We start from the raw sequence: 18347 nt of genomic DNA on the forward strand, positions 1-18347 counted from the left end.
TAGGAGGAGGAGGATGGGTGGGAAGGAGGACACTTACTGCTCATCGGTGAGGGACGTCAGGAGGAGGAGGAGGATGGGTGGGAAGGAGGATGGGTGGGAAGGAGGACACTTACTGCTCATCGGTGAGGGACGTCAGGAGGAGGAGGATGGGTGGGAAGGAGGACACTTACTGCTCATCGGTGAGAGACGTCAGGGGGGGGGAGGAGGAGGAGGACACTTACTGCTCATCGGTGAGAGACGTCAGGAGGAAGAGGATGGGTGGGAAGGAGGACACTTACTGCTCATCGGTGAGAGACGTCAGGAGGGGGAGGAGGAGGAGGACACTTACTGCTCATCGGTGAGGGCCGTCAGGAGGAGTAGGATGGGTGGGAAGGAGGACACTTACTCTCATCGGTGAGGGCCATCAATAGGAGGAGGAGGATGGGTGGGAAGGAGGACACTTACTGCTCATTGGTGAGGGACGTCAGGAGGAGGAGGAGGATGGGTGGGAAGGAGGACACTTACTGCTCATCGGTGAGGGACGTCAGGAGAAGGAGGACGGGTGGGAAGGAGGACACTTACTCTCATCGGTGAGAGACGTCAGGAGGAGGAGGACACTTACTGCTCATCGGTGAGGGCCGTCAGGAGGAGGAGGGGGAGGAGGACACTTACTGCTCATCGGTGAGGGACGTCAGGAGGAGGAGGGGGAGGAGGAGGACACTTACTGCTCATCGGTGAGGGACGTAAGGAGGAGGAGTGAGGAGGAGGACACTTACTGCTCATCGGTGAGGGCCGTCAGGAGGAGGAGGGGGAGGAGGACACTTACTGCTCATCGGTGAGGGACGTCAGGAGGAGGAGGACACTTACTGCTCATCGGTGAGGGACGTCAGGAGAAGGAGGACGGGTGGGAAGGAGGACACTTACTCTCATCGGTGAGAGACGTCAGGAGGAGGAGGACACTTACTGCTCATCGGTGAGGGACGTCAGGAGGAGGAGGGGGAGGAGGACACTTACTGCTCATCGGTGAGGGCCGTCAGGAGGAGGAGGGGGAGGAGGACACTTACTGCTCATCGGTGAGGGCCGTCAGGAGGAGGAGGGGGAGGAGGACACTTACTGCTCATCGGTGAGGGACGTCAGGAGGAGGAGGACACTTACTGCTCATCGGTGAGGGACGTCAGGAGGAGGAGGAGGACACTTACTGCTCATCGATGAGGGACATCAGGAGGAGGAGTGAGGAGGAGGACACTTACTGCTCATCGGTGAGGGACGTCAGGAGGAGGAGGGGGAGGAGGACACTTACTGCTCATCGGTGAGGGACGTCAGGAGGAGGAGGGGGAGGGGGACACTTACTGCTCATCGGTGAGGGACGTCAGGAGGAGGAGGAGGGGGAGGAGGACACTTACTGCTCATCGGTGAGGGACGTCAGGAGGAGGAGGAGGGGGAGGAGGACACTTACTGCTCATCGGTGAGGGACGTCAGGAGGAGGAGGAGGGGGAGGGGGACACTTACTGCTCATCGGTGAGGGACGTCAGGAGGAGGAGGAGGGGGAGGAGGACACTTACTGCTCATCGGTGAGGGACGTCAGGAGGAGGAGGAGGACACTTACTGCTCATCGGTGAGGGACATCAGGAGGAGGAGTGAGGAGGAGGACACTTACTGCTCATCGGTGAGGGACGTCAGGAGGAGGAGGAGGACACTTACTGCTCATCGGTGAGGGACGTCAGGAGGAGGAGGGGGAGGAGGACACTTACTGCTCATCGGTGAGGGACGTCAGGAGGAGGAGGAGGGGGAGGAGGACACTTACTGCTCATCGGTGAGGGACGTCAGGAGGAGGAGGAGGGGGAGGAGGACACTAACTGCTCATCGGTGAGGGACGTCAGGAGGAGGAGGGGGAGGAGGACACTTACTGCTCATCGGTGAGGGACGTCAGGAGGAGGAGGAGGGGGAGGAGGACACTTACTGCTCATCGGTGAGGGACGTCAGGAGGAGGAGGGGAAGGAGGACACTTTCTGCTCATCGGTGAGGGACGTCAGGAGGAGGATGGGTGGGAAGGAGGACACTTACTGCTCATCGGTGAGAGACGTCAGGAGGAGGAGGATGGGTGGGAAGGAGGACACTTACTGCTCATTGGTGAGAGACGTCAGGAGGAGGAGGACGTCAGGAGGAGGATGGGTGGGAAGGAGGACACTTACTGCTCATCGGTGAGGGACGTCAGGAGGAGGAGGATGGGTGGGAAGGAGGACACTTTCTGCTCAATGGTGAGAGACGTCAGGAGGAAGAGGATGGGTGGGAAGGAGGACACTTACTGCTCATCGGTGAGGGAAGTCAGGAAGAGGAGGATGGGTAGGAAGGAGGACACTTACTGCTCATTGGTGAGGGACGTCAGGAGGAGGAGGACGTCAGGAGGAGGATGGGTGGGAAAGAAGGACACTTACTGCTCATTGGTGAGGGACGTCAGGAGGAGGAGGACGTCAGGAGGAGGACACTTACTGCTCATTGGTGAGGGACGTCAGGAGGAGGATGGGTGGGAAGGAGGACACTTACTCTCATCGGTGAGAGACGTCAGGAGGAGGAGGATGGGTGGGAAGGAGGACACTTACTGCTCATCGGTGAGAGACGTCAGGAGGAGGAGGATGGGTGGGAAGGAGGACACTTACTCTCATCGGTGAGGGAAGTCAGGAAGAGGAGGATGGGTAGGAAGGAGGACACTTAGGAGGAAGACGCTTACTGCTCATCGGTGAGGGACGTCAGGAGGAGGAGGAGGACACTTACTGCTCATCGGTGAGGGACGTCAGGAGGAGGAGGACGTCAGGAGGAGGATGGGTGGGAAAGAAGGACACTTACTGCTCATTGGTGAGGGACGTCAGGAGGAGGAGGACGTCAGGAGGAGGACACTTACTGCTCATTGGTGAGGGACGTCAGGAGAAGGATGGGTGGGAAGGAGGACACTTACTGCTCATCGGTGAGGGACGTCAGGAGGAGGAGGATGGGTGGGAAGGAGGACACTTACTCTCATCGGTGAGGGAAGTCAGGAAGAGGAGGATGGGTAGGAAGGAGGACACTTACTGCTCATTGGTGAGGGCCATCAGGAGGAGGAGGATGGGTGGAAAGGAGGACAATTACTTCTCATCGGTGAGGGACGTCAGGAGGAGGAGGATGGGTGGGTGGGAAGGAGGACACTTTCTGCTCATTGGTGAGGGCCATCAGGAGGAGGAGGATGGGTGGAAAGGAGGACACTTACTGCTCATCGGTGAGAGACGTCAGGAGGAAGAGGGGGAGGTGGACACTTACTGCTCATCGGTGAGAGACGTCAGGAGGAGGAGGATGGGTGGGAAGGAGGACACTTACTGCTCATCGGTGAGGGCCATCAATAGGAGGAGGAGGATGGGTGGGAAGGAGGACACTTACTGCTCATTGGTGAGAGACGTCAGGAGGAGTGAGAAGGAGGAGGGGGACACTTACTCTCATCGGTGAGGGACGTCAGGAGGAGTGAGGAGGAGGAGGTGGACACTTACTGCTCATCGGTGAGAGACGTCAGGAGGAGGAGTGAGGACACTTACTGCTCATCGGTGAGGGACGTCAGGAGGAGGAGGGGGAGGAGGAGGACACTTACTGCTCATCGGTGAGGGACGTCAGGAGTAGGAGGGGGAGGAGGAGGACACTTACTGCTCATCGGTGAGGGACGTCAGGAGGAGGAGGGGGAGGAGGAGGACACTTACTGCTCATCGGTGAGGGACGTCAGGAGTAGGAGGGGGAGGAGGAGGACACTTACTGCTCATCGGTGAGGGACGTCAGGAGGAGGACACTTACTGCTCATCGGTGAGGGACGTCAGGAGGAGGAGGAGGACACTTACTGCTCATCGATGAGGGACATCAGGAGGAGGAGTGAGGAGGAGGACACTTACTGCTCATCGGTGAGGGACGTCAGGAGGAGGAGGACACTTACTGCTCATCGGTGAGGGACGTCAGGAGGAGGAGGGGGAGGAGGACACTTACTGCTCATCGGTGAGGGACGTCAGGAGGAGGAGGGGGAGGGGGACACTTACTGCTCATCGGTGAGGGACGTCAGGAGGAGGAGGAGGGGGAGGAGGACACTTACTGCTCATCGGTGAGGGACGTCAGGAGGAGGAGGGGGAGGAGGACACTTACTGCTCATCGGTGAGGGACGTCAGGAGGAGGAGGGGGAGGAGGACACTTACTGCTCATCGGTGAGGGACGTCAGGAGGAGGAGGAGGGGGAGGAGGACACTTACTGCTCATCGGTGAGGGACGTCAGGAGGAGGAGGAGGGGGAGGAGGACACTTACTGCTCATCGGTGAGGGACGTCAGGAGGAGGAGGAGGGGGAGGAGGACACTTACTGCTCATCGGTGAGGGACGTCAGGAGGAGGAGGAGGGGGAGGAGGACACTTACTGCTCATCGGTGAGGGACGTCAGGTTTTTCCAGTAGATGGGAAACTCTTCGAACTGGAAGGTGTAGATGGCGATGAGGACCAGCATTGTGTAGGCCACAACCAGCCACCAGAAGAAGTTCAGAAGCTTCCTCCAGAGGGTGTAATACACCTGAAAGAAATGTCCGGAACTCGGATTAATCCCGGAAGGGAACCTGCAGCTTTATTCCGTTTCCCTGGAACTCCTCCTATAGATCCGAATCCTCCGCTCACATCCCGGGATTTCCCCAATGCAGAGGAACACTACTATGGGAAGCACAGGTTTGCTCCGGCCCCTCCCCCATCCCGGCTTCAGTGACAGATCGCCACCATGATATACAAAATGGGAGGGGCTTGATGGCCCAATGAATTGAATGTCTCATACAGATGTGTGACCCCAATAAATATAGAACCCCCATTGTGTATTTTCCCTCACTTCCTGTCTGATTAAACCATTGTCAGCAGGACAGGAAGTGGAGGGAAATCTCTTATATGGGGTGTGTAGAAGAAGATCATCTCAATTTACAAAACGGAAGGCCACACCTCTATTATTAAGAGCCACACCTCTATTCCTAGGGGCCACACCTCCAAGACTAAGGGCCACGCCTTTATAACTAGGGGCCACTCCTCTATTAAGTCCCCCCCTAATGGGGTGTTATAGGAGGAATATAATGGGGCGGTATATGAGGAATATAATGGGGCGGTATATGAGGAATATAATGGGGTGTTATGGGAGGAATATAATGGGGTGGTATATGAGGAATATAATGGGGCGGTATAGGAGGAATATAATGGGGTGGTATATGAGGAATATAATGGGGTGGTATAGGAGGAATATAATGGGGTGGTATATGAGGAATATAATGGGGCGGTATAGGAGGAATATAATGGGGTGTTATATGAGGATTATAATGGGGTGGTATAGGAGGAATATAATGGGGCGTTATATGAGGAATATAATGGGGTGTTATGGGAGGAATATAATGGGGCGGTATAGGAGGAATATAATGGGGCGGTATATGAGGAATATAATGGGGCGGTATATGAGGAATATAATGGGGTGGTATATGAGGAATATAATGGGGTGGTATATGAGGAATATAATGGGGTGGTATAGGAGGAATATAATGGGGTGTTATGGGAGGAATATAATGGGGCGGTATAGGAGGAATATAATGGGGTGGTATATGAGGATTATAATGGGGCGGTATATGAGGAATATAATGGGGCGGTATAGGAGGAATATAATGGGGCGGTATAGGAGGAATATAATGGGGTGTTATGGGAGGAATATAATGGGGTGTTATATGAGGAATATAATGGGGTGGTATAGGAGGAATATAATGGGGTGGTATAGGAGGAATATAATGGGGTGTTATATGAGGAATATAATGGGGCGTTATATGAGGAATATAATGGGGCGGTATATGAGGAATATAATGGGGCGGTATATGAGGAATATAATGGGGTGGTATAGGAGGAATATAATGGGGCGGTATATGAGGAATATAATGGGGCGGTATATGAGGAATATAATGGGGTGGTATATGAGGAATATAATGGGGTGTTATAGGGAGATTATAATGGGGCGGTATATGAGGAATATAATGGGGCGGAATATGAGGATTATAATGGGGCGGTATATGAGGAATATAATGGGGTGGTATATGAGGAATATAATGGGGTGGTATAGGAGGAATATAATGGGGCGTTATAGGAGGAATATAATGGGGCGGTATATGAGGAATATAATGGGGCGGTATATGAGGAATATAATGGGGTGGTATAGGAGGAATATAATGGGGCGGTATATGAGGAATATAATGGGGTGGTATAGGAGGAATATAATGGGGCGGTATATGAGGATTATAATGGGGCGGTATAGGAGGACTTACCTGGAAGATGATCAGGCAAAGCAGGAAGAGGAACATATAGACGATTTTATAGACCACCAATGTCCCGGCAAAGCTGACCATGATGAACATCCCCCCACAGACGTAGATCCAGTACTTGGCGTAGGATCCCATCACCTGATCCCCCACACACCTCAGCAGATTCTTCTCTGCAATGACAGACACGTTCTCCATCATACCGACATTCCGATCTGCCGGAATTCCCACCAAACCGTCACCTCTCCACTCACCAGGTTCCTGAACCGTCACCTCCACCAATGGTGGGCTCGCCCGCCGGCGTTTCTGCAGCTGCTCGGTGACAAACTGACGGAGGAGAAGCCAGAATGTCAGAGTGTAGAGGAGCTGGAAGAGAAACCCAGAAAACATGTTTATTATCTACAACACAAAGTCCCATGTGATTGGTGAGCAGATCTACCAATCAGAGAGACGACCGATATCTCACCCACAAGAAGGAGGAGATCTCTACCAATATATATATATGAAGAAATATCTGTACAGAAGCACAAATCTCCACAGACAGGAACATTGAAGGTAAACACACATAGCTCATAGGAGATCATAGGTGACGAGAGGAGACCAGAGGAAACCAGGAGGTGACCAGAGGTGTCCATAGGTGATCAGAGGAAACCATAGGTGACCAAAGGTGACCAGAGGAAACCAGGAGGTGACCAGAGGTGTCCATAGGAGACCAGAGGAAACCAGGAGGTGACCAGAGGTGTCCATAGGAGACCAGAGGAAACCATAGGTGACCAGAGGAGACCAAAGGTGACCAGAGGTGTCCAAAGGTGACCAGAGGAGACCATAGGTGACCAGAGGTGTCCATAGGTGACCAGAAGTGTCCATAGGAGACCAGAAGTGTCCATAGGTGACCAGAGGAATCCAGGAGGTGACCAGAGGTGTCCATAGGAGACCAGAGGAAACCATAGGTGACCAGAGGAGACCAAAGGTGACCAGAGGTGTCCAAAGGTGACCAGAGGAGACCATAGGTGACCAGAGGTGTCCATAGGTGACCAGAAGTGTCCATAGGTGATCAGAGGAAACCATAGGTGACCAGAGGTGTCAATAGGCACCCAGAGGTGTCCATAGGTGACCAGAAGTGTCCATAGGTGACCAGAGGAGACCATAGGTGCCCAGAGGAGACCAGAGGTGCCCAGAGGAGACCAGAGGTGTCCATAGGAGACCAGAAGTGTCCATAGGTGACCAGAGGAATCCAGGAGGTGACCAGAGGTACCCAGAGGAGACCATAGGAGACCAGAAGTGTCCATAGGTGATCAGAGGAAACCATAGGTGACCAGAGGTGTCAATAGGCACCCAGAGGTGTCCATAGGTGACCAGAAGTGTCCATAGGTGACCAGAGGAGACCATAGGTGCCCAGAGGAGACCAGAGGAGACCAGAGGTGTCCATAGGAGACCAGAAGTGTCCATAGGTGACCAGAGGAATCCAGGAGGTGACCAGAGGAGACCAGAGGTGTCCATAGGAGACCAGAAGTGTCCATAGGTGATCAGAGGAAACCATAGGTGACCAGAGGAGACCATAGGTGCCCAGAGGAGACCAGAGGTGTCCATAGGTGACCAGAAGTGTCCATAGGTGACCAGAGGAGACCATAGGTGCACAGAGGAGACCAGAGGCCAGGCTGTATTTGTGGTTGGGCGGACTTTCACACTGGTATGGCTATAATTGGTACATGATATATAATAAATAGAAGTGTTTATGTTCGAGACAGCCAGGAAACTAACATTTTCAGGTTTCTATGATGGCAATCTACACATTGTTGATAAAATCCTTAGTGGAAAGTCTTCAATAATCGGTATTCTGGATCTAAGGGTTTCCCGCACTTCACAGTCCCACTTTAAATTCTGAAGAAGCCCAGCAGACTATATTCTGTGAATGACCTTTGATCACCGTATGGCTACAGACTGGTGAACTTCGGCATATTTCTGCTGAGCCGGCATTTATTGCCAAAAACAGGAAAGACTTTACTTGGGCTGCAGTCCCACTATGAGCAATGAGTGGTATGAAAATGGGGGTTACCATAGCGCCGAGGTTCAGGCAGGGGTAGGGGGCGCGTTCCAGTCCCAGCTGGGACAACCTCATGAAGCCAAGTCTTGTGGGAAGCTCGTCCTCCAGGTCCATGCTCCAGACGTATTGTAAGCTGCAGAGCGTCACGGCGTAGAGAAGGATAAACGGAGAGCACAGCATGGCGAACTGCCGCCGGTTCCGAACCATCCAGATCAGGCAAGCCCAGAGAAGCAGAACAAAGGTCAGCCAGCTGTGGTAGGTGATGCTCCAAACCTGCCGGGGTGACAATCAGCACAAAATCAGAACATTTCTATGAAAGGAGGAGGCGGCTTGGAGATCAATCTTCTAAAACACTTATTTCAGAGACCCCCAACCTTGTCCCATATGGGGTGTCAGGGGTTAAACCCCCACCCCCACCACCAGATCTGATATACCGGGACAATCAATGGTTATAGGAAATACTGTGTAAAATAAAGCATTGCAACAACCGCCATTTTATTCTCTAGGGTGTCTGAAAAATATATAATGTTTGGAGTTTCCAAGTAATTTTCTAGTAAAAATATGGATTTTAACTTGTAAACAACAAGTCTGAAAAATAGACCCGGTCCTTAAGTAGTTAATGTGAGAGAAGACGATGTATAAACCATACAGAGGAGCGGTGGTCATGGGACTTCACGTCAGGCGCTTCACTTCAAAACGATAATACAGAAAACATACAGAAAGCAAGAAAATGTATTACAATCAAAAATGATTATTCCAAAATCTCAGAATGCAAAACACAAAATGCAATTTTTAAGTAACAAAGTCATTAAAACCAGCGGACACCAATTCATCTTATACTGGTATGTGATAGAAGTCGTGATGTCCTAAGAACTCGGCGCGTTTCGTGGATCCCGTCCACTCATCAGGAGTATATCCTAGGAAATGTAGGTTTAGCTGATAAGAAATTGGACCCGGCTTCTAAATGGGGGTGTCTAGTACGATGTCTGAACCGGGGGCAGAGGCAGGAAAACCCATCCAACACCAGGGGGGCCACCAAGAACAGGCCGGGAATACAAAGTGCAGTCCATAGGAAGGTGAGATACGGGGAACACATCTGACCCCACTAATGTGTGGAATTCCGGAGCCTCCCTGGTGAAAGGAGTTGGTGTAATGACCAGCTTGGACTTTTATTCCCGAGTCCCCGGGGTGGGTCCCAGGGTGAGTCCCAGGGCGTGTCCCAGGGTGAGTCCCAGGGCGTGTCCCCAGGGCGTATCCCAGGGTGAGTCCCAGGGCGTGTCCTAGGGTGAGCCCCAGGGTGAGTCCCCGGGCGTGTCCCATGGTGAGTCTCAGGGCGTGTCCCATGGTGAGTCTCAGGGCGTGTCCTAGGGCGAGTCCCAGGGCGTGTCCTAGGGTGAGTCCCAGGGCGGGTCCCAGGGTGAGTCCCAGGGCGTGTCCCATGGTGAGTCTCAGGGCGTGTCCTAGGGCGAGTCCCAGGGCGTGTCCTAGGGTGAGTCCCAGGGCGGGTCCCAGGGCGAGTCCCAGGGCGTGTCCCAGGGTGAGTCCCAGGGCGTGTCCCAGGGTGAGTCCCAGGGCGTGTCCCAGGGCGTAGCCCAGGGTGAGTCCCAGGGCGTGTCCTAGGGTGAGCCCCAGGGTGAGTCCCCGGGCGTGTCCCATGGTGAGTCTCAGGGCGTGTCCCATGGTGAGTCTCAGGGCGTGTCCTAGGGTGAGTCCCAGGGCGTGTCCTAGGGTGAGTCCCAGGGCGGGTCCCGGGTAGGGTCCCAGGGCGTGTCCCGGGGCGTGTCCCCACCAGCGTGTTTAATGTCAGAGAAGAGGATGTATTCCACCAGAGATGGGATCCTCTCCTCTGAAGACTCTCATCAAGTACAATATTTCATCAATAAATGTGCGGCACACTCCCTGCTGCCCGGGTCTGTCCGGGTATGCCAAGGTTTGGTGACATCAGCTATACAGACATACGTTGTCCATGGGGCTTTTCTGTGCTACAATCATGGAAATGGCTGACTGTCAGCATTATGGAACCAACAAATGTCAGATTGTACCCAAATACTGTATAAAGGTGATAAAGGTGAACATGGGAAGGTTGTGTTCCGTTTCCGGAGTTTATGAATGAATGAATGAATGAAAAACTTATAAAGCGCGGCGCATGCGAACTGAATCGCTTCTGGGCGCTAGTTGTTCGTGTCTCATGTCATCAAAAGAGCAGAGTTTTGATTCGTCTTCTGAAAGTCAGGTGGTTTTCCTCCAACCGAATGCTGGTTGGTAAAGCGTTCCATAGTCTAGGACCCTGAAAAGCAAACCTTCTTTCTCCTTTGGACTTGTATTTGGTTTTTGGTACCCTGACCAGATTTTGGTCGGTGGATCGCAGAACGCGATTCGAATTGTGAGGTTCTATCTTGTCGCAAAGATATTGGGGAGCCTTCCCATGGATGCACTTATGTGTCAGGCAGAGTGCTTTAAATGCAATTCTGTCTTTTACTGGCAGCCAGTGAAGGGATCTCAGTGAAGGTGAGATTGATTCCCATGTCCTTTTCCCAGTCACCAGTCTGGCGGCCGTATTCTGTACGACTTGCAGACGAGAGATTTGGTACTTTGGGAGTCCGAGGTAAAGGGCGTTGGCATAGTCCAGTCTGGAATTCACGATTGTTCCCACCACGACTGCTACGTCTTCTTTGGGGATAAATGGAATAAGTCTGCGTAGTAGGCGCAACAGATGGTGCGCTCCGCTGACTACTGACCCTATTTGTGCGTCCATTGTCATGAAGGTGTCGAAGATGACCCCGAGACTTTTGACTTTGGAGCTAGGGGTGATGATTTGGCCCAGAATGGGCGGGGGTGTCCAGGTTGGTGCCAGTTGACTCTTTCGGCTGGCGTGAAACATAAGGAGTTCTGTTTTTGAACTGTTGAGTTTAAGATAACTCTTAGTCATCCAGTTTTCTATCAAAGAGAGACATTTCTCTAAACTGAGATGATGATCCTTTTTGTTGCAGATGCGAAAATACAGTTGCGTATCGTCTGCATAAGAGTGATAGAGTAGTTCTTGGCTACTGATAATATCAAAGAGAGGGCGAAGATAGATGTTGAAAAGCACCGGTGACAGGGGGGATCCTTGGGGGACTCCACATGACACCGTGCGCTTTTCCGACGTGAAACAACCCAATTTAACTGTTTGTGATCGGTTTTCAAGAAAGGAAGAAAACCATGGTAAATCACCTTCTGCAACTTCTGCTACCTTGGCTAGTCGCATCAGTAACAGTTTGTGGTCTACCGTGTCAAAGGCTGCGCTTAGGTCCAGCAGAACCAGGAGACAAGATTCTCCTTCGTCTGCGGCCTCGAGGGCATCGTCCCATATTTTGAGTAAGGCCGTTTCTGTCCCGTGTCCGGGACGGAAGCCTGATTGTAATGGATCCAGTAGATTGTGGGTATCTAGATGCTGTTGCAGCTGTTGTACCACTACTTTCTCCATTATCTTGGAGAGAACATTAAGGCCTGTTATGGGACGGCGGTGAGTTGGGTCCTTGGGATCCAGGTTAGGTTTTTTCAAGATGGGCTGGATTGTGCCCTCTTTCAACAGGGATGGCACTGTGCCTTCCTTAAATGACTGGTTTATAAGCTGTGTGATGGGTGGTGCCAGGATGTCGGCACATTCCTTCAGCAGTTTGGTGGGGATGATATCATTGGGCGATGTGCTGTTCCGCAAAGCACCAATGATATTTTTTGTGGTATCGATGGAGATCGGTTCCAGAGTGAACTTTGTTGATTGTAGAGCGTTTCTGTGGGTGTTTTGTGGTTGATTGACGGTGGGGTTGAGGAGGGTATTGTTTTGCATGATGCTTTCCCGGATTCTTTCAATTTTGTTGATGAAGAAATCCGATAGTTCATTGCAGAACTCTTGGGTGTCTGAGTTGGGGACTTCAAGACATCCTGGGTTCATGGTCTGGGTGACCATCTTGAAGAGTTCGCGGGGGCGGTTTAGGGCGCTGTTAATCGCCAAAGAAAAATGATGTTTCTTGGCTTTGAAGATTTCTTTATGATATCGTGTTGTTATTGCCTTGTAGATGATGAGGTTATCCTCTGCAGGACTTCTTTTCCAGGCGGCTTCCGCCCTTCTGCGCTCTTGCTTCAGAAGCGACAGCTGGTTGTTGAACCAGCCGGACTTTCTTTTTCGAATGCAGGCTTTGCGTTTCGGTGCTACTAAATCGGCTGACTGTAGCAGGGCTGCGTTTATGGCGTCCAGTGTATCTGCGGCTGTTTGATGTGGATGGATTGTTTTGATTCTGTTTCCCAAGGTAGATTTGAAGAGTTCCGAATGGAGCTTCTTCTGAGATCTAGCCCAGTGTATTGTCACCGGCTTGGGTGCTTTTATCACTGGGGGAATTTTGGAGATTATGAAATTAATTGCATGGTGGTCTGTCCATGGCAATGGTTCATTTTCTAAAATGCTTATTTTCAGATTTTGTCTGAAAATTAGGTCGAGTGTGTGACCTGAAGCATGTGTTGGCCCGCATATAAGTTGCTGTAGCCCTAACAGTGGCATAGCGTCATTAATACGTTTATACAGTGGGATAGCGTCATTAATACGTTTATACAGTGGGATAGCGTCATTAATACGTTTATACAGTGGGATGGCGTCATTAATACGTTTATACAGTGGGATAGCGTCATTAATACGTTTATACAGTGGGATAGCGTCATTAATACGTTTATACAGTGGGATAGCGTCATTAATACGTTTATACAGTGGGATGGCGTCATTAATACGTTTATACGGTGGGATAGCGTCATTAATACGTTTATACAGTGGGATAGCGTCATTAATACGTTTATACAGTGGGATAGCGTCATTAATACGTTTATACAGTGGCATAGCGTCATTAATACGTTTATACAGTGGCATAGCGTCATTAATACGTTTATACAGTGGCATAGCGTCATTAATACGTTTATACAGTGGGATAGCGTCATTAATACGTTTATACAGTGGGATAGCGTCATTAATACGTTTATACAGTGGCATAGCGTCATTAATACGTTTATAGAGTGGCATAGCGTCATTAATACGTTTATACAGTGGGATAGCGTCATTAATACGTTTATACAGTGGGATAGCGTCATTAATACGTTTATACAGTGGCATAGCGTCATTAATACGTTTATAGAGTGGCATAGCGTCATTAATACGTTTATAGAGTGGCATAGCGTCATTAATACGTTTTATCCAGAGGGACCTCAGAGAGGTCTATGCGCCCTTCAGGACAGTAAAATAGCTTTTCTAACATAGAAGAAGAGTATGCGGAGGAGGAGTCTCTTGGCATGTGATGATAGGTGTAATTCGCCAAAAATGCCAAATAGGCAGTTCTTGGGGTGGATTATGTTTGGGGGGGCCCTAGCGCCGATGAGATGAAAGCACCCCCTTCCTCCCAGAAGTCCCGGACTTCCGGGCATGTCCAGAAGCAGTGTAAGAATTCGGCCTGCCGGCCACAGCCGCGGAAACGGGCAGCTGAGGGCAGGAGACCCATCCCGTGTAGCCTATTTGGAGTGAGGCGGGTTTGATGGAAATTTTTTGACCTGTATGACGCGCTCCCGGGAAGCAATAACAGCGGTTTTATACGTATCACTCAATTCTGACCAGTCCTCGTCTACCAGGGAGATGTCCAGGCAGAGCAAGTTGTCCGCGTGCCAACCGCCCGTAAATTTACCGGCAGCCCAGAAGTTTTAATCAGTTTTTGAGCTGCCCGTAATAGACCGTGGCTGCCTGTGAAAAATATGGCTGCTGGCCGACATTGGAACTGCGAATGCGCAATTTTCAAGCCTACTGGGATCGGGTAAGCTTGTACATGCTCAGCCACTTTCGGCCAAACGGGCGCATGTGCGGTGAGTCAAGGACGTAATGGCGCCATTTTTGAATGGACAGCAGTTGTTACTCGGCTGCCTCGGAGTCAGCAGCATATCTGGGGACATGTCTCCCAACCCAGGAGGGAGGGATCTGCCCAGAACTACATGGGAGGAGCTTGTGAAGGATCTCAAGGCAGTTTGGACCACAGTTACCAAACAAACCATTGGTGACACAATACACCACCATGGATTGAAATACTGCAGCGCCCGCAAGGTCCTCAGTCTCAGGAAGAGGGAAGGGCCGAGGAAGAGGGAAGGGCTGGAGAAGAGGGAAGGGCCGAGGAAGAGGGAAGGACCGAGGAAGAAGGAAGGGCTGGAGAAGAGGGAAGGGCTGGAAAAGAGGGAAGGGCCGAGGAAGAGGGAAGGGCTGGAAAAGAGGGAAGGGCCGAGGAAGAGGGAAGGGCCGAGGAAGAGAGAAGGGCTGGAAAAGAGGGAAGGGCCGAGGAAGAGGGAAGGGCTGGAAAAGAGGGAAGGGCCGAGGAAGAGGGAAGGGCCGAGGAAGAAGGAAGGGCCGAGGAAGAAGGAAGGGCCGAGGAAGAAGGAAGGGCCGAGGAAGAGAGAAGGGCCGAGGAAGAGAGAAGGGCTGGAAAAGAGGGAAGGGCCGAGGAAGAGGGAAGGGCTGGAAAAGAGGGAAGGGCCGAGGAAGAGGGAAGGGCCGAGGAAGAAGGAAGGGCCGAGGAAGAAGGAAGGGCCGAGGAAGAGAGAAGGGCTGGAGAAGAGGGAAGGGTCGAGGAAGAGGGAAGGGCCGAAGAAGAAGGAAGGGCTGGAAAAGAGGGAAGGGCCGAGGAAGAGGGAAGGGCTGGAAAAGAGGGAAGGGCCGAGGAAGAGGGAAGGGCCGAGGAAGAAGGAAGGGCCGAGGAAGAGGGAAGGGCCGAGGAAGAAGGAAGGGCCAAGGAAGAAGGAAGGGCTGGAAAAGAGGGAAGGGCAAAGGAAGAGGGAAGGGCAAAGGAAGAGGGAAGGGCCGAGGAAGAGGGAAGGGCCGAGGAAGAGGGAAGGGCCGAGGAAGAAGGAAGGGCTGGAAAAGAGGGAAGGGCCGAGGAAGAGGGAAGGGCCGAGGAAGAGGGAAGGGCCGAGGAAGAAGGAAGGGCAGAGGAAGAGAGAAGGGCTGGAGAAGAGGGAAGGGTCGAGGAAGAGGGAAGGGTCGAGGAAGAGGGAAGGTCAGAGGAAGAGGGGAGGGCCGAGGAAGAGGGGAGGGCCGAGGAAGAGGGAAGGGCCAAGGAAGAGGGAAGGGCTGGAGAGGAGGGAAGGGCCGAGGAAGAGGGAAGGGCAGAGGAAGAGGGGAGGGCTGAGGAAGAGGGGAGGGCTGAGGAAGAGGGGAGGGCTGAGGAAGAGGGGAGGGCTGAGGAAGAGGGGAGGGCCGAGGAAGAGGGAAGGTCAGAGGAAGAGGGGAGGGCCGAGGAAGAGGGAAGGGCCGAGGAAGAGGGGAGGGCCGAGGAAGAGGGCCGAGGAAGAGGGAAGGGCCAAGGAAGAGGGAAGGGCTGGAGAGGAGGGAAGGGCCGAGGAAGAGGGAAGGGCAGAGGAAGAGGGGAGGGCTGAGGAAGAGGGGAGGGCTGAGGAAGAGGGGAGGGCTGAGGAAGAGGGGAGGGCCGAGGAAGAGGGAAGGGCCGAGGAAGAGGGAAGGTCAGAGGAAGAGGGGAGGGCCGAGGAAGAGGGAAGGGCCGAGGAAGAGGGGAGGGCCGAGGAAGAGGGAAGGGCCGAGGAAGAGGGGAGGGCCGAAGAAGAGGGAAGGGCTGAGGAAGAGGGGAGGGCTGAGGAAGAGGGAAGGTCAGAGGAAGAGGGGAGGGCCGAGGAAGAGGGGAGGGCCGAGGAAGAGGGGAGGGCCGAGGAAGAGGGAAGGGTCGAGGAAGAGGGGAGGGCAGAGGAAGAGGGGAGGGCCGAGGAAGAAGGGCCAAGGAAGAGGGAAGGGCCGAGGAAGAGGGGAGGGCCGAGGAAGAGGGGAGGGCCAAGGAAGAGGGGAGGGCCGAGGAAGAGGGAAGGGCTGAGGAAGAGGGAAGGGCCGAGGAAGAGGGGAGGGCCAAGGAAGAGGGGAGGGCCAAGGAAGAGGGGAGGGCCGAGGAAGAGGGAAGGGCAGAGGAAGAGGGAAAGGCCGAAGAAGAGGGGAGGGCCGAGGAAGAGGGGAGGGCCAAGGAAGAGGGGAGGGCCAAGGAAGAGGGAAGGGCCGAGGAAGAAGGAATGGAGGGTTATGGGCCGCTCTGTCACAGTCCTGCCTTGGATCCTATTGAAGATTTGTTGGGGATTTTGAAATTGGAAATCCATCGTCCTTCCCATTAAGGAATATCGCATGGAGGGGGTCAATACCAGCTTCTGATGCCAAGGGGGCGTCCTTACTTTATTTTATAGTATGCCAATAAATCTATCGATAAATAAATGATTGAACGGTGACATGTTCTTGTGTCCTCATGCAGGTTTATCCCCTTTATCCGTAGGCACTGATCGAATAAAGATCGAACGTTTTCATTTTTCACATGAAGTCAAAGTTGATATATTATTTATCTTTACCTGAATACATTGTTGTCATTATTTTAAAATGCCGATGGAGTTTTATTGTATGAATTTGGTTTCTGAAGTTTGATTCGTAGTTCGGTTGGGGGAGGGGGAGTTGTGTAAAGGGGAATTAATGGCTCTGTATAGAATGATGATCGGGCCCTAGAGGCCCACAAAGAATGATCGGTAGAGGCTCCGATCTCTGTCATACGAGAGCATTGACCCCCTTGGTGTGTTGATGGCGTGTGACGTGATATTCTGTCCTCTGACACTGGGGGGAGCTGTTGTCCCACAGACAGAAGTTATGAGACGTTTCTTCCCCATCAGAGGACAGAGCCACGCTTGTGTGAAGCGCTCACACCTCCTTCTACACCACGTACATTCCACAGGACTGACAAGTGATGTCATAGCCAGACCGCCCTCTGATTGGTCGGCTGTATGGAGCAGATGTTTGTCATTCAGGAAAAGGGGGGTCCGGAGAAGAAGTTGTACACATGCCCCCCCCACATTGCCTCTGGTTCTCCAGGGACAATGCCAAAATGTACACAAACAAGCCGGTCTATAGGTCTACCAGCTGCTGTGCAATGAATGGGGGGGGGACACAAACTGTCCCCGGGGGGGCGATATATTTATAGAGCTATTCTGGTAATCAACGTTTTATATTCCATCCCGGCGTTATAAACGCAGCAAAGAGGCCAATTAACTTTAAAAATGAGAAGAGGCCTCCGAGCGTTTTATAGAAACTTCACCACGCGTTTCATCGGCTTGGAAGTAATAAAGATTTACTAAAGTTATTCAAAATTTAAAGGGCCAGTTCACATATTTCATCTACAGCCTGGCAGGCTAATAGAACCCAAAATTTCGCAGGTCGGCGAGGGCTCAGCTGGTTGGGGAGTATGCAGATCTGCAAGGATGCAGGTCGGGGAGGACGCAGGTCCGGGAGGACGCAGGACTGTGAGGACGTAGGTTGGTGAACATGCAGGTCAATTTGGAAGCAGGTCGGGGAGGACGCAGGTCGGCTAGGACGCAGGTCTATGAAGACGTAGGTTGGTGAACATGCAGGTCTGTAAAGACACAGGACCGTGAGGACGCAGGTCGGGGAGGACGCAGGTCGGGGAAGATGCAGGTCGGAGAGGACGCAGGTCGGAGAGGACGCAGGTCGGGGAGGACGCAGGTCGGAGAGGACGCAGGTCGGAGAGGATGCAGGTCGGCGAGGACGCAGGTCGGGGAGGACGCAGGTCGGAGAGGATGCAGGTCGGCGAGGACGCAGGTCGGCGAGGACGCAGGTCGGCGAAGACGCAGGTCGGCGAGGACGCAGGTCGGAGAGGACGCAGGTCGGCAAAGACGCAGGTCGGGGAGGACGCAGGTCGGCGAGGACGCAGGTCGGCGAGGACGCAAGTCGGGGAAGACGCAGGTCGGGGAGGACGCAGGTCGGAGAGGACGCAGGTCGGGGAGGACGCAGGTCGGAGAGGACGCAGGTCGGAGAGGACGCAGGTCGGGGAGGACGCAGGTCGGGAAGGACGCAGGTTGGGGAGGACGCAGGTCGGCGAGGACGCAAGTCGGGGAAGACGCAGGTCGGGGAGGACGCAGGTCGGAGAGGACGCAGGTCGGGGAGGACGCAGGTCGGAG

General features: G+C 53.0%; 1 protein-coding gene across 1 annotated transcript in view; it reads right to left on the bottom strand.

Annotated features, from left to right (window-relative positions):
- The window catches only part of PIEZO1 (piezo type mechanosensitive ion channel component 1), a 143104-nt gene that overhangs the window by 108311 nt on the left and 16446 nt on the right, over positions 1-18347 (bottom strand). The window contains exons 4-7 of the mRNA XM_040329671.1: positions 8352-8612; positions 6550-6661; positions 6302-6468; positions 4391-4539 (exon numbers count right to left, since the gene is read on the bottom strand). Coding sequence (XP_040185605.1) covers positions 4391-4539; positions 6302-6468; positions 6550-6661; positions 8352-8612 — 689 coding nt within the window. The remainder of the gene's footprint in view (positions 1-4390; positions 4540-6301; positions 6469-6549; positions 6662-8351; positions 8613-18347) is intronic.

Source organism: Rana temporaria, chromosome 11 (assembly GCF_905171775.1).
Source record: "Rana temporaria chromosome 11, aRanTem1.1, whole genome shotgun sequence".
Lineage (NCBI taxonomy): Eukaryota > Metazoa > Chordata > Amphibia > Anura > Ranidae > Rana > Rana temporaria.